The following is a 24,779-nucleotide window of genomic DNA, read 5'->3' on the forward strand; positions in this document are numbered from 1 at the left end:
TTTTCGACTGTTGCTGATGGAGAGGGAACTCATCTGAATAGTGACGGCAAGTCCCTTTTTACTCCGACTCCAGAATAAAGACAACCCTCTAGGGAAATAGGCCAGGAGATAGTGTTGCAAGGATAATAAGGTTTAAATGTACAGAATTCAAATATCACCAAAGGATTATGCTGCTCGAGAGTGCTCTGATTAATCCAAGGACAAGCAGGAGCTTAAAAAGGCCATGCAGCGTCATCGTATATAGTGCGGACTGGTGTTACTGGTTGGATAGGCAGTATAGATGGGCCTGCTCCATAGGGGATGCCCGGCTACAATTGGTTAGTTCTGTTGCTGAAGGTCAGGCTATTCATGTATTAAAAAGTAACATCTAAACTGACAAGCTAAACTCCCTATTCCATCACTATTCCATCACTGTGGCATGCACTGTGGCATGCACCTGGGCAGCAGGGAAAATAGTGCCAGGGGGAAGGGAGGATAAAATACAGTCAGGCTGACCCGCCCATTCAGGGCTTCATTGATACCGCACTTCCCGCACTCAAGGTCTCCAGCCTGGGTTTGATCTTTTAATGTATTCCTCCCTGTACCTCGTGCTACAAAGACTGTATTTTATGCTGAAAGAAATACAGTTGTGCATGCTTGGATCTTTTATGGACATGTGATGTGTGTTACGACAGGAGGGTTGCTTGCTTATCAAGGAATGCAGAGGTGTGGAGGTCGAGTCATCAGGGTGGGCCCAGCTCTGGGCTCACTGGGTGGGGGTTTGAGGCCTATTGGCAGGTTAGCGGAGATGGATGGACAGGCTGCGGCGCCTGGGGTTTGTCTCATGCTCTTGCAGGCGCATTCCTTGGAAGGATACTAAATGTTTGCAACAGTGAAGGGACTAGAGATTGTAATGTCAGCATCAGCAATGCTGTGTCAGTATTACCACCGTAACACAAATCAACATTAAAATTGTGGGCCGGTTTACAAAATACCAAGCCAGTGCCCTATTAAACAAATATATCATTATACAATGCATCTACATTGTCCCCAGAAAATTGTAATGACTTCCACAACTGCTTCATGTCACTATACCTTACTACATAGTGACCACATGCCAGTCACATTTCCCCAAGAAAGGCCCATCCCACTAACCTGATATCCCCAGTACTCTATGGGCAGGGACCCTTGCACATGCACTTGTACACATACATTTAAACATAATCACCATATAAAAACCACTTTGGCTGATGCAGTCCCTTTCTGCCCTATGCAAAGTGTGATGAAGCCTACGGTTCCCTCGCTAAACCCCTGCTTAAAGCCTCCTCCCAGGTGGCCAGGGAAAGGCAGACGCTTCCTGATCCTGACCTTGGGCGTGGTGCGCGGCAGGTGGATCACATAGGAGGAGAAAAGGCTCCGGGAGGTGAGAGGAATCTGTGGGGTAAGACCCAATATTTGCCTTCCTCTGGGGAATGCATATCACAAATGCCACATTTTATAATCGCTTGCTGTCATAATAACCTAGCTTTTCCACATGTTGAACATCTTAATGTGGGGAAAATTAGCCAGAACTCCTGTGGTATAACAAGGAATACAATCAATTCTGAAACCCATAGAGCTAGAAACTTCCCTAAATCAAAAAAGGGTAATGGAAGGAAATGCGTGAATAATAACCGCCAAAAGTCTAATAAAGCCTTATTTACAAACAAAACAGCTGAATAATTTGTGTGATACTCCTTCAATAAATATTGTAATACAGTCCTAGGAGTATTGTTGAAATATGTCTTCTCTTCCAAAGATGCATTTGTATCAAAATGGCGGAGTTTGGTAATACATGCTTTGGCCCTGGCAGATGTCTCGCTAATGGTTCTATTAGCAAACCCGATGAGAGTAAAAACCAAACTTTTCAAAGGGACTGGATGGATACTAGAGATAAATGTAATTCATATCGAGATTCCAAAGACCATTCATTTGCATTTAAAAAATATAGCAGCTCAGAGCAATATATATTGAAATCACCCTCTCAATCCTATATAAGGGATTTCATGAGACTGAGATTTAATGTATGGCCCACAAGAGATGTTCTAGCTCGACGGAAGAAAATCAAACAATCAGAGAACTTCTGCCGCTTTTGTCAGCAATCTGATCAGAAGGAGACACTTAGACACTTATTAGTTGAATGTGGCATGCTTCTGGATCAGCGAATAAAACATTTTAAAACAGCAACAGAAGTATACCGAGTGGTGTCCCCTGAGTTTCTCTGGCAGATGATCCACTCTTGGTTTCTCATTCAGATAAGAATCTGAGCCATTAGGTTCCTCCATGAACTAAATCTGACAGATGCATCTCAACTGTACCTAAAATAATTAGTGCTCTATGATTCATCAACCAATGTCAGTTTATTCATTTTATAATTTTCTGCACATCACATCTTGTATTAGTAGACAAACGATTAACTTCTTCATGGATGATAATGTAATTGCATTTGAGTTTTATGGTCATTTTCAATGTTTAGGTTGAATGTTTTAAGTTGATTGTTCTTTTATAAACTGTAAAGTTGATTTACTTCAGCTAATTCAATTAAAAAAAAGAAAGATTAGGAAAACTAACTTTTTTGTCAGGGACTTCAAGTCCCATAATTCCCTCAGTACTGGGACGAGGAAGAGGGATGAAGATGAATACTGCTCTAGGAACGGTCAGCTAATTAGTGTAGACGACTGACACTTGAGGGAGATTGGGAGGCTTCAAAAGCCCTCTTAGGTGCAGGCATTAGAAGAGCAGCATGAACAAGAAGAGAAGCAGCAGCAGAAGAGGACAAAGCAGCGCAGGCCGTGTATGCAGCTGAAAGTGAAGCTGGAGGCGAGAGAAGGCACCGGGACTACTGTAACATATAAAGTTGTGGCGGGTCCTGAGAGGGTCTTTGCCTCAAGTTATCCCTGTTGCAGAGGTTGCGCAGTGGGAAGCGTGAGAAAAGGACGCTTGACCAGGGAAGGCTTGTTGTAGAAAGGTTGTGCAGTGGGAGGCATGAGAAAAGGACATTCATCCAGTGACGGCTCATTGTGCAGAGGTCGCACAGCGGTAAGTAGAAGTAGCGAGGGAAGTGTGCTCTCATTAGAGACTTCAGGTGGATGGGTTGCACCTGCGCCTCTCCGGAGTAGAGGAAGCGCCATTTCCAAGTGGTGTGAGCAGAGGTGGACTAGAGGAGGCTGTTCGCCTGACTGCAAGGAGCCATAATGTCAGAAGACCTGCGAACACCAAGAGGAGTGGGAGCGAACGACTTACCCATTGAGTTTACACCTTGCAAGTGACTCAAGTGCCCCAACACTAATCGCATGTTCATGGCAGGCAGAAGCAGTAATGATAATTTTGAATACCAAACTATTCAGAAACAACAAATGTTTTATTTATTAAGCCAAAGTGACTGTGCAAGCAAGAGTGTGAGTTGGTGTAAGGCCCAACCACCCAGTGGGGAAGCTTTAGTATCAACAAAAGCTTACAAGCAATACCAGAGACACGAGTATTTAAAAACTCAGCAATATCAATACAACAAACATTGCTCACGGCGAGAGGGGATTATTGGGAAGCCCAAGAGTTGTAAGACTTGCTGTCCATGTGTTGTGAAATATAGCTCATCAGATGATATAAACACACATTGCCAAAGCCAAGGCAGAAACAGAGTAAGACCATATCCTGGTCACTATTTGGTTGTTGGTGTAGAGGGGAACACAGTGCGAGACCGGAGTCTCTGCATGCACCGCTGTGCTGTAGGTCACAATTACACCAGGCATTCTCCCTGTTGCCGGTGAAGGACATGAGGTAGGGCCAAGGGGGATGTGGGTATTCCTGGTGAGCTGAGCAATTTTACCATGCTCGTTCTACATTTAGACATGGCCGCTGCCTCGGATCTGCTCATGGCCTCTGTGTGAGCCCACCTTCCTAGAAAATGGATTGGCTGGCCTACATCTGATATTGCCAGTCATGCAGCTGGCAGGCAGGCAGAGGAGACTGCACCCTTCAAGGCCCACACTAAGGCCCCTGTCTGGACCTGTAAGGAGCTGGAGGGCGCACCGTTCCCTGCTGCTACTCCATGCCCCCTTGCCATTTATCAATGTTCCCAATTGTTTAACACTGCCTGCGACAACTGCACGTTTTGCCCATGATTCAAATTCCTGCTCTGACAATTGCTCCAGTAAGCAACCTGGATCACATTGGCCTGGACCACACACCTCCCTGGGACTCCCTGACTGCCTTGGTGTTGCCTGCTCCTTTCCCTACCTGCCTAACTATAAACTCTGCACCTACTGAAATATGCATTTTGTTATGTCTTTTTCTGAAGGCTCACTACTGTTTTCTTAATGCCCTGCCTCAAAGAAATGTCAATCCCAATTTTGTTTCTCAGGTGTGCTTTTCCAACTGTGCATCCTCCATTTTGTACTGCTTTTTATTGCTTACTGGCACAATAAAATTTCAGTGTTCTTTCCAACTGTGCATCCTCCATTTTGTACTGCCTTTTAGTGCTTAATGGCAAATTCGAATTTAGGTGTATTTTCCAACTGTGCATCCTCCATTTTGTACTGCTTTTTAGTGCTTACTGGCAAATCCGCATTCAGGTGCGCTTTCCAATTTGTTAATGATCTTTGATTCTGGACATTCTAGCGTGCTCATTGATTTTGTCTGCTTGTCCGCCTCGTGAGATTCTACTCTTGCATAGTGCTTCGAACCCTCTCTTGCTATCCTCTGATTTCTGTCTCTGCCCCATGGTCCTCTCTGTTTCCCCTATCTATTCGAATTGCTTCTCCTTCACCTATCCTCCTTCTCGCACAAAGTCTGGAAGGAAGACATTTAAAAAGGCACTGCTGAGATTAAACCCTTGTTTGCCCATAGCAGACACCTACATCAACGCTTCCTCCAGACACACTATCAATGACATTCTCTTTGCTGTTCCTTCTTCTGACTGATGGACACCCCATATGGTTTCTGTCCTCTCCGCTTTTTCTTACGCACCCATTACTGGTGGCACCAGATGGGAAGCGCTTCTGGCTCACTTCACATCTTCCAAGTGCACCTGAGGCCCATGGGCATGTGGCCTCCTTAAAAAAATAAATAGGATTGTTACAAGGCCAATATAACAATTTTTATTGTTTTCCCTATGTCCTCCCCCAACTTGTCTTGTGGCGCCTGAAGCACTTGTATATAGGCACCATACAAATGTCCAATAAATAAAAAAATAAGGTGGTAACTAGGCTGCCCTTTTGGGGATGATTATTCAGGGGTAGAGGAGTAGAGTTGCAGACCAGTCCTACGGAGCACTAATGTGATTATTTGTTTCCCCGAAAATAGTTTAAAATTTGATGACAACCAAATCTTGTGAAGTTCTTGTTGTTCTAAGTTGGAAGTTACCACTGAAGCACACTTTATTATTTTGTGAAGTAATAAACGGGCAGGCGAGTAAACTCATGCGGCAGGTTGCTGATGTACAAGGCCTGGCATGAGTGTAAACCAGGTAGTAGTTGATGAGAGTGATGAACTGTGGTTCTCACAAAGACAATTGAGAGTTGATGAGTACGTGTAGAGTTGATCTGAATCTGAACGGATGAACGTATAGACTGGATGGACGTTTGACCGACGAACGTATAAGAGCGAACGAGCAGGTAGAGAGGAGAAGCGTGGAGAGCGGATGACCGTGGAGAGCGGATAAGCATGGAGAACGGATGAGCGTGGAGAGCGGATGAGTGGGGAGAACGGATGGGTGTGGAGCGTGGAGAGCGGATGAGTATGGAGAGCGGATGGGTGCGGAGAGCAGATGGGTGTGGAGGGCGGATGAGTCCGGAAAACGTATGAGTGTGGAGAGCTGATGAGTATGGAGAGCGGATGAGTATGGAGAGTGGATGAGTGTGGAGAGTGGATGAAGGTGGAGAGTGGATGAGTGTGGAGAATGGATGAGTGTGGAGAGCAGACGAGCGTGGAGAACGGACGAGCGTGGAGAGCGGATGAGCATAGAGAGCGGATGGGCGTGGAGACCGGATGAGTCTGGAAAACGTATGAGTGTGGAGAGTGGATGAGTGTGGAGAGCGGATGAGTGTGGAGAGCGGATGAGTGTGGAGAGTGGAGGAGTGTGGAGAGCGGGTGAATATGGAAGAAGGAAGAGTGTGGAGAGCGAGAACGGAGGAGTGTGAAGAGCAGATAAGCGTGGAGAACGGATGAGCGCGGAGAGCGGATGAGCGTGGAGAATGGATGAGCGTGAAGAATGGATGAGTATGGAGAGCGGATGGGTGTGGAGCGTGGAGAGCGGATCAGCGTGGAGAGCGGATGAGTATGGAGAGCGGATGGGTATGGAGAGCGGATAAGTGTGGAGTGTGGAGCGTGGAGAGCGGATGAGTATGGAGAGCGGATGGGTATGGAGAGTGGATGAGTCTGGAAAACGTATGAATGTGGAGAGCAGATGAATCTGGAAAACGTATGAGTGTGGAAAGCGGATGAGCGTGGAGAGTGGATGGGTGTGGAGGGCGGATGAGTGTGGAGAGCCGAGGAATGTGGAGAGCGGATGAGCGTGGAGAGCGGATGAGTATAGAGAGCGGGTGGGTATGGAGCGTGGAGAGCGGAAGAGGATGGAGAGCGGAAGAGGGTGGAGAGCGGATGAAGGTGGAGAGCGGAGGAGTGTGGAGAGCGGATGAATATGGAAGAAGGATGAGTGTGGAGAGCGAGAACGGATGAGTGTGGAGAGCGAATGAGTACGGAGATGGGAGCGGAACGTGGAGAGCGGATCAGCGTAGACAGCGGATGAGTATGGAGAGCGGATGGGTATGGAGAGCGGATGTGTCTAGAAAACGTATGAGTGTGGAGAGCAGATGAGTCTGGAAAACGTATGAGTGTGGAGAGCGGATGAGCGTCGAGAGAGGATCAGCGTGGAGAGCAGATGAGTATGGAGACCGGATGGGTGTGAGCGTTGAGAGCGGGTAAGCATGGAGAGCGGCTGAGTACGGAGAGCGGATGGGTTCGGAAAGCGGATGAGTCTGGAAAACATATGAGTATGGAGAGCGGATGAGTGTGGAGAGCGGATGAGTGTGGAGAGCGGTGGAGTGCGGAGAGCGGAGGAGTGAGGTGAGTGGATGAGTGAGGAGAGCGGACAAATATGGAAGGAGGATGAGTGTGTAGAGCAAGAACGAATGAGTGCGGAGAGCAAATGAGTGTGGACGAGTGTCAAGTATGAATGCAATTAGCGGATGAGTGTGGAGGGCTGATAAATGTGGAGGGAGGATGAGTGTGGAACGAACAAGTATATGCAGCGGTTGGGTATGTAGAACAGATGAATATGACGAACGGATGAGTACGTAGAGCAGAAGAATAGTACATAAAGCGGATGAGTATGTTGACCGGACGAGGGTGTAGACCGGATGAGTGTATAGATCAGTGTGCATGCATATGAAATAATGGAGAACACGAGTGGAGCACACTAGAGAATAAAGCATATACTAGAACACGCATGGGAACCAGTGCGCGTGAGTGTGTTGTGCAATCTTGAACGCCTGAAATGACCAAGAATGCATAGAACGGACCTGACCGCTCTGAATTGCGTGACGTATATAGTATGCCTTGGAATGCATGGAACCTATGAAAGAGCATACTTCATATCACACCCCACGCTTACTCTCTCCTTACACCACCACTCATCTAGAACACAGAGATACTATGACACCATTCAGTATAACTGTTCTCATATCAACATCTGCCGCTCACCCCCCATCACTCTAAGTAAACATTGCTGGTCTCACACCCCCAGCCAGGCGTTCTCCTCAGGCCTAACGCTGCCACACTCAGTCTGGATAATTTGGCCAGAGCGAACACATACTCCTGATCTCTCAACCACCACACCTACCGCTAAGAAGCAGCTACCACATGAATTCTGCACCAGCTGCACACATACCCGGTGCGCACACGCACCTTTGGACTCTCTCTAATCTCTCTACTGACTCGAACTTCAGTTCCCAAGGGCGTTCAACCTACTAGCACCTTCAGACCATACCAATGGTATATAAGGCGCTATATAAATGCAAAATAACATAACATTACAAATGGTGTTTAAACCTGTTCTTACTCCAGGAGGAGTTGGAACATACTATTTCTCTTGAAATTAAAGTGTTTGGCAAATGATCTTGATGACAATTGTTGTTCACTTGAAGAAGACGAATGTGAAACCCTTTCTTACTCCAGGAGGAGTTGGAACTTACTATTCGTTTAGTTACTTTGTTGAGACAACAGAACTTTTTGTTACCACGTTTAAAATCTCAAGAATGATGTTGGAACTTTGTGGCAAACCAGGATTTGCTGATTTTCTTTTGGAACTGAGGAGCAAAACCTTGCTCAGACCTAGGGAAAGGGAATTCACCGAGGTTATGAAAAGAGACATTGGTTATATTGAGAATTTGATCATTTGTTAGATATATTTGTTGAATTGAACTGCCATGCATTTCCTTATTGCTTTGTTGAATGTACTAGTGTGAGGGACAGATATACTTTTTGTTAGAGTGTTTCCTTAGTTTATTTTAGGCGGGAAATCCTCATCAGGGTATGGATAGTGCGGCATTTATCCAACCTTTTTATTTAATAAAATGGCTAAAGTAGAACATTCTTTACACAGTTGTCCCTCAACGTTTTGGCACTAAATAGGTAATTCAACCTCATTGTGTGTAGCCTTTATACCCAGACATCCGGCACTGTGCTCTCCATGAGTCCGTAGCAGGGGTACACTGAGGTGCACGCCTTGCCATTAACTGAAGTGCAGCATAGCTCTGGGTGTGAGGATGCTGAGTCTTTGTGTTTGCCTTTAATCTGCATTTATATGCAGATTCACTTTAAATGCAACCAATGAACTGGCTCTCTGTTCTGGGGCTCCATAGAATGACTCTAAAGTGTAGGGAATGGAACTCTTGAACCCACCACACGGATCTATTTCTCCATGACATAGGCAGGCTTATATTCCACCTAGTAGTGTAATTGCACAAGGTCTGGTGTTAGAACTACAGGAAACCACAACAAGAGGTATTGCCTCCTAAAACAAGCCGGTTCTGAGAAGCAAACCTAAAGTCATTCCCTCCAGTATGCAGATAGATTTTCACTCCAAGCACCACTCTGCTGTCATGAGACATGCTGGTTGTTTTTAGTAAACGCGTAAGGATCATTGTTATTGTTTGAAACAGACAGCATTGCATTTAGCCTAGCATTGTACTAATTGCATAAATGCTGAAAGTACTCTTACATCCTGTCCCTTTTCCTCCATACTCTTGGGATGGGACCGCAGCGTGATGCGAAGAGGCATGGAATTAGAGCTTTCTGGTAAGTATCAGCGTGGGTACGCCCTATTCATGCCTCCACGTGCCACCTCCCCATACGCCTCGTCTAACCATCAGTCCCTTTCTACATGTCAGACAGGATAGACCATCACATTGCAGGTGAAACTTGTTCTGCCCAAAGAGCCTTTTCTTTTGCGGCACATGACCAACCAGTTCCTACGTTGTGCTGGGTGCCCAGGGAACATTTCCTCCACAGCCCTGCACAATTTATGTTTAACCAGTTTGAGTAGGTTCCATGATTGGCACTCCTGCGACATGTGCATCCCCCTCTCACTTTGGGTCCTCCTTAGCAGACAAACACATTGGGAGGTGGACTTGGGCAGACCACTCCCAGAAGAAAACGAGGAGTCCATCGCAATGCGAGACAAGAAAGAAGGCAGTGAGAGGTTTTCTACAAGGGCACCTCGCTCAGTGGATTCTCTTTGGGGCCTCCCCTGATGTGAGAGGGGTGAGGGAGACCTTTTCCCCCTCCCTATTCACAGGGTTTGGGCCGAGGTCCCCTGAGGGGCTAGCACTGCACGCTGCTCTGGTGCACCACTGCTCTGGACTGGGACGGGCACCCTTCTCAGCACACATGACTCATTGGCACCCTAGCTGATTCCAAAACACACAGGCATGAGATGGAGTCTGATCCTATTCATGATAGCCAATTAACAGTACCCCACAATGTACCCAAGGAAATGGCTGGTTACGACCGCACCTACCACCATATTGGTAAAGGCTCCTCATTAAGACTCCAGAAAACAAATATAAGTGTAGTGCAAGAAACATGCCATCTGTTCATGTGGACGGAGTAGCCTTGCAATAGGAGCATGGCTTTGTGCTCATAAGGGTTACGTTGAATGCTGCAGTGAAGCCAATGTAGTGCCTGAGTGATTGTGAGAGGAGATATGAATAGCGGGTGAGGCATCATTGGAAGAAGCAAAAGGGACTCGAGCATCAAGTAGCACACCCAACTATACACGCTTCAGAAAGCTCTTCAAAATGGTGCTTTTCAGACTGGCCTTGGATTGACATCTAGCTACATTCAGTGGGGGGGACACAGGAATACTCTGGCTGGGGGCCTCCCCTCACATCCAATAACATCCTAACCACCTGCACACTCTTGTTACTCTGTTTGTATCGCCTTGTGCTCTGAAGTGACTGGAAAGTTGATGTATGCTACCCAAGTAACCCAACATAACTCTTAAATTAGGGCAGTAGGCTTTTGGCAAGCAGGTCGTCTAGATTTCGAGGCAGAGTGAGGCGGAATTTAAGAACAGTTTTTGGAGCCACACAAAGCCCCCTACTGCTCTTCGCTGGTGTATGTTTGATAGTGGTGGTCATGGTTAAAGATTATAAGCAAAGGCAGGGCACTGCAGCCCAAGTATCTGGGCCCTGCCAGATGAGAAAGATCCTTGTTGCCTTTGTGTTGAGTTAGGAAACATGCAAACTGGTGAGGGTGTCAATCTGACGTCTTGGGCCGCAGTGCAGATGCCGCTGAGCCACAGTGTCAAATGCTGTACTTGGGGGTCTGGTAGTACGAGGAGACCACTGACTTCTGTGTGCACTGCTATAATACAACATCGGATATTGTGAGTAATAGAGACACATCTATAATGCTGAGAGTCAAGGAGATTATGGCATTGCAATGAATGTGCACTAGGAGTAGGGAGGTTTGCTATAGGATTTCTGTAGCTGTGTGGCAAGGTCACTGAGGCTCTGTAGTAAATGGCAATATTGAAATTGAAGGCTGCTTCTTGGAGGGATGTTTGGGGAGCTCTTGTTGAGGGTTGCCAGGACATCCAATCACACGGATTGGTTTATTAAGTGTGTGGTTGGCGTGGCCTCTTTGAAGAGTTCGATGGGCTGGATAACACTTGTCATGGACAGACTCTGTGTTGTTTTGTAAAGAAGGGTGCCAACGAGCATGTCTGTATCCGTGTTGTCAGGTCTGTTAAAGGTTGTTGAGATTTTGGACGAGTATGCATGCTCTGTGTCATTGTAGCCAGACATGTCTCCACAGTTTCGCATAGGGCAGCTTTTACAAGAAAATGGCCTGATATTTCTTTCTTTCAATTCATACAAACGAGGCTGTGAGTTTTGTGAAACCAACACCTGTCATTTTTCTTTTTTTTAACATATTTTATTTAATTTTCGAAGTGATATCAGTACATGCAATATTTTTCTTTTTTTTATTGTATATGGTTTAGTACAAGGCTTTACAAATAATTAGATCACCAAAGAGATCAAAAATAAGATATACAATTGTCCACATAGAATCATGTTAAGAAAGGAGAAAAGAGAGAGAAGCAATCTAGGGAAACATAAAAAGAGATCATGACAAAATAGAAAAAATAGTATTCACATTATGTAACAGCAATGCACAATAAGTAACAATTATGTAGAAGCAATATACAATAAGTAACAACAATGTCAATGACCATAAAGAGAAAAAAGGGCACATTGGAACCAGTAAAATTTCAAAACATATGTTTTAAGTACATGCAATATGAATATATTACAGTGATAAAAAAGAGAGCCAGAAAACTAAATGACTACATAATCCCATCGCTTTAACAAAAGGCATCATTTATAAATAAGAATGTTGCTGTACCTAGAGCTTTATTTTTCATTGGGGAAGAGGTGTTGGTTCTAGGGGAGAGAGAAGAATGAATTTGGACCTATGCCACATAGAGTGTGTGCCATTATGATATAACCTTTGAAAGACTCCAACATTCTTCACCAAGCTTCACATGTACAAATGCCCCCAACTGAGAGACTGATGTATGTGCTTAGGTTCTGTGAGTGCATGTTTCACTTTAACCAGGAAAGGTCTTCATCTTGGCCATTTCATCACTAGAGCGCACACGCATCAGATGCACTTACTGCTGAAGACAAATTAATCCTGACGGTGGATTTATAATTATACCTATCAAATAAATGGACAATAAGGAAAGATTGAGGTCGAGTGCACCCACTGCCAGGAAACCCCCTCATCAGGAGATGGTGCTATGTAGTTTCAGTAACCATGGTTCCTCTTCTTGCTCGACCCTTTTTCTCCTTGTTCCATTAATTCTATCACATTGTGGCTGTCAATGGGTAGTCCCATAATCCCCTTCACCCCATACCACTCACTCCTCTAAGCGCATTTAGCTGTGCCCCGCACCTCAAATCCTTCATGCACCTACTAAACCCACCCACCTCTAAATACTTACCTTTTCTGTCTGCAAATGCTGTCCTCCATTTTTCCTCTTTTTTCATTCCTCCCTGCTCACAGAAGCACTCTAGTGTCAACCACTGATGATGTGCCAATTTGCCGCGCATAACCGGGGTCAGAAACGTTATGCATAACGGATGAAAACAAGAGTGAGACTCCCAAAGAAGCTGCTTTATCCTTTGAAATCACTGATTTACCTATGCTCTTTCGAATAAATCTTGCTCTGTTCTGGTCCCTCAACCACCATCTTTTGATTGTAGGTTTTGTATGATGCCTGCGGATTCCTGGGGAAGAACAGAGACACGCTTCCTGCCGACATTGTCGTAGTTCTGAGAACATCAGAGAACAAACTTCTTCAACAGCTTTTCTCCAGCCCTTTAACCAAAACAGGTACTTGTGTGAGCGTCTATGTGCGGAGTTTGACTGCAAATGGGGGGCATTTTATGGTGCAAGAGTGCTTGTAGAAACTGAGATTGGTGAGAAGGACATCATATGTGAACGTTTGCCCTTTTTTTAAAACGGTCTGCTCCTTTCATTGTGGCTAGTCACAGTGTGTGGGATGGACCAATGGCACGTTAGCAAGTCAGAGGACCATATTGACTGAATATCACAAAAATGTGTGTGCACTCTCACATGTAAGTAGGCGTAATCATTATCTGCAAACCACGAGTTTGAGGGGTGATGTTGGAGTGGATTAATAGATACTTGGTATTTCTTCTGTAAAAATACAAAAACAATGTTGTGAGAACTGCTATGAAAATTAAGTTGCAGCTTAACTCTGGCATTCCAGCAGGCTCCCCAATACCCGAGATGAGGGGATTTGAAAAAATACAATGGCGGATCTCCGAGCTACTGAAGAAAGACTGTTCTAGATCATTATCTTTAATGATCTAATCAAAGCCAAGCCCATATTCTGTTTACTTTTACCCTGACCGTTTAATGTGCGTATGCTATAACATTCTATGAAGGGTGAGGAACCCGTATCTTCACATTGCCCTTGTAATCCCCAGAGTGGATTGACCGATATCTCAGCCATTTTATTCTTACATCAAAGTCCTAAGACTGTCCAAATAAGCATGTATGCTTCATGGTTACAAACATGTTATTGTTAGGGAGAGTGTCGAGAAAAATGAAATCGGCACCGAGCCAAGTGGCCGTTATTCACGCAGTGATTCAAGCGCAACACTTTTATTACAGACATATTCGCCAAATGTAAAGCTCTGTGGTCATTCTTATGCTCCCACAATGCCTTTTGATTTCATGCACCGCAGGATAAAACCTTCAGTGGTGCATTGTGTAGGTGGAAAAAGTGCAATATGAGTGTACACAATCTATTTAGGAATGGTAAACTTGTATAAGAAAATAATGTTTAAGGTAATTCTAGGACATGCCTGGCTCAGTTAGACCGTTTATCCTGAAAATGTTGAGGGCCAAAAATCGAATGCGCTTTTTATGCGCATTCGGCATGAGAAAAAATTACGAATTTACAAAATGTCCCCTTGCTCGACATTATGGGAATTCAGGGGTTGCGGGGGTGTCCCCTACTTCCATAACGAGAGAAGCAGTGGAAAAGGAAAGAAGAAAAAAAACTAAAATTGGACCCTGCAGCAGAAGTTCCAACGCACAATGTGGGGACGGAAATCACATCACAGAGAGAGTGCTCTGGGAAAGCAGGTCAGGTAAGTGAGATTTCTGTATTGGGGCCCTGGGTTTGGAACCTTCCTTGCTAAGCTCCGTTACGTGTTATGGTGACCTTTTTCCTAGTGCAAGGTCACAGGATGTGTTTTTTGTGGTGAAGCTCAAAAAAGGTAAGTGCCCTGCAGGCACTATATAGAGGTAAAGGGGTGGAGGGTAAGGGGGATTGCGGGCAGGGGTGATCTACGTGATTATTGGGTACCGCACATTTCAAATTGGACATTATTTATAATGCGCCTGTACACAAGTGTTTCTAGCGCAACAAGACCAGGGACGGAAGATAGAGGGAACAATACAAACAATCTTCCTAGGCCTTGTGCATTCAGATCCTGCAAGTGCGAGAACGTAGTTAAGACAAGTGTAATGTTCTTATTACCACTACAATATATACGGAAAGTGATTATTAGAAATACACATCGCGCAGTTTTAAAAAGAGCCAGTGCAGAATGTTCGTACCATTAAATTATTTCCTTTTTAATAGCTGCTTCACTCAAAATAAAAAACAGTCCCCAACCCTCAAGATTTCTGTTTTTTAATCTCAGCAAAGGCTGGAGTAGCTGTACCCAATGTGCACCTGACTATGTGAGACTCCCCCACCTAGCAAGTAACAGACGCAAAGAGAGGGATAGAAAGAGAGAGATAAACACACAAAGTGAGGACGCAACCGAGAGCAATATAGTGAGAGAGCTCTAGATCCGCTTAAAATATACCACGTACAGCAAATTTAATGCATGCTTGTTTTTAAGTTTCTGAACATTTTTTTTGGTTTTATTTCTTGTGTAAGAATGTTTTGTATTTAATGTGATGATTTTCATTTTATATGTGAAGAGGTATGGAAACGCTGCCATGGTTTGTTACCATTAAATGGTAATTGATAGGTTTCACTCCCCATTGTCATCAGTGGGGTTAAGTCATTTCCGTAATTGCTTTCGGTCTGACAAGAAAACATGGGGGGGCAGGTTCAGCCGACTGTATGATCACCAGAGGTGTAGATTGGACAGGTTTGCCCCAAAGGCCTGGTGCGGGGGTCTAAGGGCCTCTGTCACATACGGTGACAGAGCCAACATCCTGCAAACAGGTTTCAAAGGCCCCCTCCTCAGACTTTAAATCATCCCCACAAATTGATGTATTCTTCACCCTTCCTAATCAGGTATAAGTTAATATAGTGAAGTAGCATCTTGCCCCTTATGGGGGTAGCTACACTGTCGGGGCAGTGGGTCACATGGCTCAGTGTTGGCACTGAGGGGCTTGCCCTTGTACATCCACCATTCATACTTGGTGAATGACAAATGTGGGGGTGTACAATGAAAGTGTACCCCTTCAGTAAGTAATGCACTGACACTAGCAGATCAGCCCAACAGGCATTGCCTATTGTGCGCGAAACAAAAGGGAGGGGAGGCAGGGTGGGGGGGTGTGAAATTCTTTTTGGTAGAAATTGACTTTACAGTTAACCAACTGACTACCTCGTGAGCAAACACGGGTGTACTTTTAGGACCAGGCCGTGGCTTGTGGCTTAAAGAGCAACTCATTTTAAAAAAAACATTTTTATTATTGTAATTAGTTTATTACAAACTTTTCACCATTTTATTTCGCTCTCTTAAGATAAAAAACATTTCTTTCCAATTCCTGGTTCAGTCATCACCATTGATCATGTTCATAAAGACTTCCTTTAACCTATTGCGTGCCCCTCCTTCAGTTTTTTCAGAGTAGCCTCTACACATTTTACAGTCGCAAAGTGAATTTTCTTATTTTGGCATCCATATATTAGATCCCACCATTTCTTGGCATCGAGCCCTCTTAAGCCTACGATTTTGCCACATAGATGGATAGACGTTAGATCTTTCAATCTCAGACAAAATAGCCTCAGGTGACTCTGCGATTCACTTTCCAACTGGCAAAGTCGACATTTCATGCTTCCCTGATGTCTCCCATGCCTTTGTAGAGTGGTTTTAATGTGGAGCACATTTAGTCTGAGTCTTAGTAATAGATCTCGTTGCTTGCAGTGTGGACATTTTCTCAGATATAATGGGGTTACATTAATTTCTCCATGGTTGTTTTCCCAGAGAGCATGTGTCAAGGATTTCACTCTTACTTCTTCTGTCTTCCTCCAGTCATCGGCCCATGGGATGTTTTTTTTACCAACAATGGGTTATTAAACAGAGTGTTGGACGTGGTTCCCAAGTAGGTCATGATTACCTCACACTCTGATTTACATTCCTTTAAGAGCCACTCCTTATTTTCTGGTTTATACATTGCGAGTGTTTCGAATTGAGGAGGGCAAGTACTGAGTGTTGCCTTTCTATATATCATCAACTTGTTCCAGGTTACCTTTGCACACAATGATATCAGCCCCAGCTGAATCACAGACATTGGGATTGCAATTGGTAGATGTAAGATATGTTTTGAAAAGGAACCTTGGAGGAGGTCCCAAATCTGCTGCTTTAGTCCAAGGCAGGTTATGCCTCCAAAAGAACGTGCGGGGGACACCTTTTGTTTGTAGAAGATTATTATACGCTGCAACGAGAAATGTCCATATCTTCAATCTTCTGGCTAAAAGAGCAACTAAGCCTATGTGTACCTGTTAATAATATTGCAAGGGTGGGTCATGTATATATTATATATAGATTACATGAGAAATAGAGGGTGGGTTGTATGAAAATGAGATGATGTGTTGCATGGGTAACATATCTACAAAGTGCGTCAGTTACTCAATGAATACCTTCTACTCAGTGACCTTAGATGCCAGAGAGGGAGTTCAGTCTGGAATATATTTATTTTACAGTGTACAGATTGCCCTGAGGTGGAGGTAACGCCTCTGTGTTTATGGTTACATTGATCTACTCGAGCCCAGTGATTTCTGCATCATTTCAAAATAAAGCCTTTAAAAAAAGTTCTCTTTTGTCCGCTCTGATATTTTGGGGAAAGCTTTGTAAAGGTCTTTCAGGGAGTGGCAAAAGGTACTGAGGTGGAAGGCAATCTCAAAGATTGTATCTCCCATTCAACCTATCATATGAAATACTGCTCTGTGTCTGCCTTGTTTATGGATTCCAACCAATGTATTCACAATAGGCACACATGGGTGTGTACCTAAGCAGTTTGGCAGTCAACCATGTTTACATGACATAGTTTTGCAAAAACATCACAGGTTCAAGGGGGTTGAGTGTATGCAAAGAGGATCCATATTGTTTTGAATTTCTGAATAATTAGTTATACACAGAGAGGCATAGGGCCCGGTTCATGGATTTTATTGCTTGCACTGCTGAAAAGTGACTTTGCACTGCTGACATAAACCCTGATGCATGGACCTCTGCAAAGTGTATTTATATAGTGCAAATCCTGTGCAAAGTCATTTTGTACTGCAAAAATGACTATCCACTGACTTTGCACCGAATTTGCACTGCAAAAATACACTTCGCTCATTTCCATGAATCAGGGTTTGTGTTGGCAGTGCAAAGTCACTTTTCATCAATGCAAAGTCACGATGAACCGTGCAAATAATTCCATGAATCGGGAATTTAGTGCCTTAGCATGGCTTCATTCCAAGCTTCTGCCGCTTTGCCTGCATGGCAAGACCACAAAACCTGCCCTTTGGATTCTGCGAAGGGCCACGTCACCTGCAGACTGTGCACAGCACATGGACACAATCCATGCCTGGGGGCAATGTGCCTGGGTGTTCTGTGTCCATGGCATGACTAGAGGCCAGGCCTGTGTTTCGCTGTGGGTAGGAGAACTGTGTCTGGATTATTGTTGCACAGCGTTTCCCAGAAGTATTGCCCTGCTGCTGTGCACTGTATGAACTATCCCACACCACAGTATTCAAAGTGAATGGGGTGCGTATATGTCCTTTGTTTACTGAGCACTCAATATATTACAACGCTCTGCACAATATCCACAAGGTATGGTGTGTGGCCATGCAGTAATAGTGCAACACCATGGGCATGGCTCTGCACACTATTCCTGCCCATAATGCTGTGTTATGTTATGTTTTTGAGGTGTATACCACATATCACTGCCATTTGCATGCTCTCCAGGCACTGTAACGGATCTCAAAAGGATCAGGGTAGGTTTGGGAAGGCAAGTTAGCTTTACCGTTTTGTTGATGCTTACAGACCAGAGGTACCATGTTCCCTGTTCACGGGTGACTGTTTGTGTGTTTTGTGTCCATAGCCATCAGGCGTTTGTGTCCATAAAGGAAGTTGGTTGTAGCGGTGGAGTGTTCTCTTTTTTTGTCATTTTCTGGCAGCTGTATAAAAAAGAGGGTATGAGTGGCTTAGTTGCCTTATGTTTAGTGTGTTTGAGTGTGGAGGTTGACTGGCTGCACTACATTGAGACATTAGAAAGCAGATATAATTCCATGCACCAGTCACAACGTAGAATTGTACAGGGTGACACCTGGGGTGAGGTCTGCATGTGACAGAGGGGAGCGGTAGGGTGGCACACACTGTGGTGCAACAGCAAGGCTGATATTCTGTGGAACAACCGGTAGCAGAAGTCCCATTGTGCTCCAAATGTTGTGGTGGCATGGAGTCAGAATGGTGTTTCCTGGTTGCCTGATTGCTTGGCTTCGGCTCAAGGGATAACAATGTACCGCAGGCTCTGGTCGGAGTTGCTGGTTAGCCTCAGTCATTTAGGCATTGAAAAGCCAGGACTTTAATGTTTTTGCGGAGCTAAGATGATCCTCGATTGTGTGGAATCCCTTCAGAAGAGTGTTCCAGAGTTTGCCGCCATGTTGGAGAAAGCACTACCTCCATGTGTCACTCTCTCTGGTCTGCCACATGGTACCTACTAGGATATTGTGACTGGATCTCAGTGTTCCTCCTGGTTGGTATTGGATTCTCTGTCCTTGGGTGAATTTGGTGCCACTGCCCTCAAGAGCTCTGAGGGTAATGCAGAGTAGTCAACGTGGATTCCGATTTTGACCAGGAAACATTGGAGAGCCAATAGTGCACTGGTGTCCAAAACATTGTTGTGCTGAGCCCTCCTTTGAAAAATATATAGTTGCCGGCCCGATCACAAGCCTTAACTGCTTATATTTGCTATTAAAAACAAACACCTTTGCCCCCTTCTTAGTAATCTTGCTGCTGTGTTCTGGATGCTTTGAAGTTTCCTAGGACCTCATTGCAAGTTTGGTGGTGAAGGAAAAAAGTGGCGGTAATTCTGTTACTGACACTTTTCCAGCACCATCAAATTATCATTTTTGTCACAATTGGCACCAGTGGAATTACCGAGGGGCAAGTCTGCTGGTTTTTGGAGGAAAATCTTCCACTTTTCCAACAAAAATCAGCAGAATTACCACTCAGTAATTCTGCCGGTGGTAATTCTGCCAAAATTCCCCACTCCATAAATGGAGACGAACACTGTCCTACCACAACTTGTAATCCCATGGTGAACCCACGGGACCTAATAGCAGTAACGGTAACCTATTTTGGCAGTATTAAAGCAGATTTACTGCCAAAACACAGCCAAACTCAGAACGAGGCCGTTAGTGAGGTAATCCGACATGCTGAGAGATATGTAAACGGTGTACTCATTTCTTGAAAAAAAGGTTAATGTGATGGTAAGTGATCTTTGCGGGAAGGCTAAGAATGGTGTTATCTGTCTGATTGAGTAAAGATGTTAGAAGCACTACTTCACTATTGTCTCGGGAGGATAGCTCAGCGGCAACGTGCTCGACCTTGGAAGCAAGAAGACACGGAGCAAGACGGGTTTGTCCGCTCTTAGAAACCTCTGGGTATTAAGCACGTTATAAATAACCTATCATATCATTTACTTGAGGTTGCAGGGTGAGTCCATTGCCCAATAGGATGCCAAGATTCTTGATAGGTTTTGAGTTTTTTCGCCAGGTACCCATTACCGTAGGCCAAGGCATTGGTGCTTCTGGGCCAACATTAGGTGAAACCATCATGATTTCTGTCTCCTTTTGGCTTGATTTGTGTGAGGCATTTGGCTTGGGCATTGTTGGCATTTGCGTGAGGCATTTGGCTTGGGAATTGTTGGCATTTGTGTGAGGCATTTGCGTGAGGCATTGTTGGCATTTGTGTGAGGCATTTGGCTTGGGCATTGTTGGCATTTGCGTGAGGCATTTGGCTTGGGCAATGTTGGCATTTGCGTGAGGCATTTGGCTTGGGCATTGTTGGCATTTGTGTGAGGCATTTGGCTTGGGCATTGTTGGCATTTGCGTGAGGCATTTGGCTTGGGCATTGTTGGCATTTGTGTGAGGCATTTGGCTTGGGCATTGTTGGCATTTGCGTGAGGCATTTGGCTTGGGCATTGTTGGCATTTGTGTGAGGCATTTGGCTTGGGCATTGTTGGCATGCTTCATGCTGGTCACTTTGAAAATGATTTGCGTCAGGTGAGTGTGTCTTTTTAGTGAGCCCCGTAAGTTAGGCCGTGTATATATTGAGGCTCAAGGTAGACGCAATAGGCCCGATCCTTGTGGGACTGCACTTGTTACTTGCAAACAGAAGTGGATTTCTCTTTGAATTTCTACAAGTCTCTGGCTCTGTTCAAGTCACGAGCATTCCTGAGAAGGGAATCAAGAAGGATGTTTTGTGTGTTGGAGCCGAGGAAACGTTGATTTTGTAGCCACCCTCGTCGCGGGTTGTTTTTATACCCGTGGTGCAATGCGGAAGCGTCACAGAGTGAACCTTTTGCGCTGTTCTGCAGAATATATGAGCGCGACTCCACCAGGCCTCGTGCTGCCCAGCTGAATCTCACCAGAATTTAATTTAACATGGTTAGCAACATTCCAACAGAATGAACCCCGGGGCAGCTCTGCAGCCACTGCAACTTGCACTTAATCAGTTCCCCTCTTAACTGTGGCGTTTTGCTCAGTATAGCACCGATGACAGTCTTATTTCAATAACAAAAGAATATCTGTAGGCCGGGAATGAGATTAATGCTACTGAATTGATGACGAGAAAGAGGAAACTGCAACAATTAATTAAAAAAAAGCCATTTTTGGAAAAGGAAGGGCTGGTGCAGTTGCTTTTACACCTTTTGTTTATCTACTCGGCTTTCAGTGGCGTGTTCATTTGCTGGACTTTTCATCAAAATTCAACCGTGTGGTGTCCAAGCAACACCGTCGCTGCTCTAAAAGTGCTGTGATGCAGACGTAAACCAACCAGCCTGTCCTGGACACTCGCCGATAATACTGAATAAGCATGTCTCTTGTTTGCCCACAGGTGGCGCTGTTGTCCTCATTGCTCGTTGGAAACAACTCCCATTTCCAATGAGAGATGCTTGTTTAGTGGCCGTTTCCGGTTTAAACGGAGGCTGCTGGAGAGATGATAGCTTCAAAGAAACGAAGACTACAGTCTAGTAGTACATACGACTGGGTTATGCACGCAGCGTGATTCGAGCCGTTTTTTTTTCTATTCTAGGGCATCGACGTGTAGTGCAGGGATCTGGAGAGAGAAATGAAATGAGAAGCACATGGTTTCGTAAGTCATGAAATGGCGGAAAACCTAAGTTCCTGAAAGAGTGTGGCTTAGATTGCATTTCGTTTCCTGACGGCGGAGAATGACTTATTTTCATTTGCATTTAGAGGAGAATTCCTTCTTTGAAAGGGCCCCTGTTTGATGATAGCTCTGATTTGATGCCTGTACATGGCCGAGGGGAAAGTTCCAGTCTGCGCTGCGACAGAAGATGGAATAAACTGGGCCCAGAACTTGCTACTAAATCTTGACTGCCTGGCAGGAAAGGGATACAAAAAAATCCCACAAATACAACATATTCTTGATGTCCCCACTGTTTAAAAATCGAAACGTTACCAAATCAAAACTCACAAAACATGTACAGGGTTCTGAGGAATGTCTTTGCGGCCTCACCGAGCCATACAAAATAGAATCTACGCAGCTCTGCACAAGCCGCGCTGTGTCCATGTTCTGTGCCTGCTAAAAAAAAAAAGAGTGAATCCTTTTTTGGCTTTGAGGTCATTTTTTAGCTTTGGCTGTTTGTTAGGTGGTGTTTTAAGCACCGCCTTTACGCCAAAACTATTGGCATGGGAAGTGAAGCTCGGTAAGAGATGGCATTTGAGGTGGGACGCACTGCGCGTTGCTGGTGTTTGGCTTTTTACCCACATGTTGTCTGCCCATTGCTATGCTAGACCCTGTGCCAATCCCACCCACTAGCAGCCTCTCCACACCCAAAACACAGACCTCCCTGTGATCGCTTTGAGCCTGGTATGCGATTTCCAGGGGATGACAATATCATTTCTAAGCAGTCTTCTGAAAGGTTATGGGCTAATTGAAGCAGTACACCAGCTTCGGGTGTAATAAAAATGTCTTAACCAAGTGTGCCTTACGCACTAGATTTATAAGTAATATGTATGTCCTTGTACTTCTTCCTTCCACGGACTTCCTTTTAAAAACATTGGCTTTGTTACATAATGGCGCATAGTTCTCACTTCAGTGGTAGCGATGTAGCCAGAGTATATTGTTATGAAGATGAGTGATGGCCCTTGTGGAAGTTTATTTATACATGAGTAAAGTCGTTATTGGTAATAGCAGATTGCGATATCTAAATTCTGTCACATTAAGGTGATTCATTATAGCTGTTTATGTCTGCAAAACTATCTCTCTGAAAGGTAATGGGGTAATTGTGTCTGCTAGGTCTATCCATCTCTAACTGCTGTGAACTAAAGTGATTCAGAGCAAAGTGCATGAAAGGTAATGGGGTAACTGCTGCTAATAAAACAATCTCAAACCTCTTGACCAAGTGTGCCCCTTTCTGCCACCTGATTCCTAAGCAATAAAGCATCCCAGCACACTGGTCTCCATTAAAGTACAAAGCTTGTAGCCATTTGAGGTGACCATAATTGCACATAATTTTCTCCTGCTTAACCTAAAAAGTATGTTTTTGATCTCATCTTTGTTAGTGTGAGGACATTGTTAGAAAACTAGCAACATTATGTTTTCTCTTCCACTGCAGGGCAGACATGCTGCCCCAAAAATGATTCCAGCCCAGACGATTAATTGAAATAAATCATCTAAAATAAAAAAATCTTAAGTAATTCACTGGAATCCAAATGAATCCAAAGTAGCCCCAGTGTTGTGAAATAGCACAAAAGGGAATCGTACCAAAATGTTGCCCTCACAATTACGACAGCTGAAAATGGCGACTTTTTTTTTTTGGACCCCCCCTTACACCACATATATATGTGGGGGTTATAGAATATGATATTAATATGGGGGGGTGCGGTGGGTCTCCCCCTGCATATATATGTGGTGTAAAGGAGTTTTAAAAAAAAGTCTGCATTTTCAGCCGTCGCAATAATCACATAGATCCCACAAAGTGATCTGAAGTAATGCAAAAACACTATGACGCACTTGCGCATTGGTATAGGTTATCTGATTGTCAAATAAAAACGTATATGCGTGCCTGGCACGCTCCGGGAGAGGTGGCCAGCTCGTATGTGCGCATGCATTTGGGAGCGGTGCCGATTGCTGCAACGCCCGCCTTTAGCACAGCATTGCTCAAGCAGCTGGCCACTGCCATCTTTCCAGTCAGGTCCATCTCCGTCTGCTCGCCGTAGCCTCGGTGGTCGCAGGGCAAACTCCAGGCGATTTGGGGGAGCTTTTCATTGGTCCACCTTCCACTGTTCACCTTTCTCCTTTTACAGGCTGAGAGCCCGGTAGACTGCAGGTGGGAGAGTGCCTGTTTGCGTCAGGGCCTCTCTGAGCTGCCTTCAGGTTCTGACTGGTGCAGGCGGTCCAGTGGTTCTGCGTGATGATCAAGGGTAGCCCAATTTGTCTCTCAGATAGTTTGTACGTGGCATCAGAGTCGGCCTTAGGGGTGGGCCGCCCGGACGACCACCCCAGGCGCCCTCCCATTAGCCCCCACCATACCAGCTCGGTGGAGTCTTTCAAGAGCTCCCCCGAGCTGGCGTGGTGGGAGCTGGCGTGGCAGGCACCCTATTGAAATTAAATGCATTCCGCTCTCGGGAATAACAATAGGGAGCTGATCAGCAACTATTGAAACATTTTTGTTTTGCAGTCCAGGGAGCCGCGGCCGCAAGAGCAGGCCCTGAGTGGCATGCTGCAGTGCTTGCTATGTTGAGCCTCACAACTGTTGATAATTATTGGCAACTGCTGCTATTACCCTCCCCATTTGTAACAGTTTGATTTTTGCTTTGGTGAAAGGCGTAGTAAGCAGGCACAGCAGGAGTACCGTGTAGCCTGGTTAGAGTCAAAATACTTTTGGAGTTAGTCGCTGTTAGGGTGCTGGAACAGATTGCTATGAGAAGCTCAAAAAAAGATTCATCCCGCTGAGACGAGTTTTCCTCAAAACCCGTCTTGTTACCTCCGGCCACAATCCTGTGGCTGTGGGATCAGGAACGAGGCCGGCAGGCAAGGAGTCTGTGGGTGATCCAAATCTCTGGAGCAACCAGAGGAATTGCACCGTAGAATGCTGGTGTAAGCAGTGCGACACCCCCACAAGCTCTGAGTTGTGGAACAAAACAGACATCAATGATCGGGGAGCAGTTGGGATCAGATTGAGATCGGAGAGGTACATTGGTAGATGCAAGGAATGGTAGTGGTGTAGGTGAGCGGCAC

At 45.0% G+C, this 24,779-nt stretch overlaps 1 protein-coding gene across 1 annotated transcript in view; it reads left to right on the forward strand.

The window, feature by feature from the left end:
• Positions 1-24,779, forward strand: part of MYO3B (myosin IIIB) — a 3,387,754-nt gene that overhangs the window by 2,221,491 nt on the left and 1,141,484 nt on the right. The window contains exon 22 of the mRNA XM_069616181.1: positions 12,789-12,918. Coding sequence (XP_069472282.1) covers positions 12,789-12,918 — 130 coding nt within the window. The remainder of the gene's footprint in view (positions 1-12,788; positions 12,919-24,779) is intronic.

The sequence above is a fragment of the Ambystoma mexicanum genome, chromosome 9, assembly GCF_040938575.1.
Source record: "Ambystoma mexicanum isolate Mex_15411 chromosome 9, UKY_AmexF1_1, whole genome shotgun sequence".
NCBI lineage: Eukaryota > Metazoa > Chordata > Amphibia > Caudata > Ambystomatidae > Ambystoma > Ambystoma mexicanum.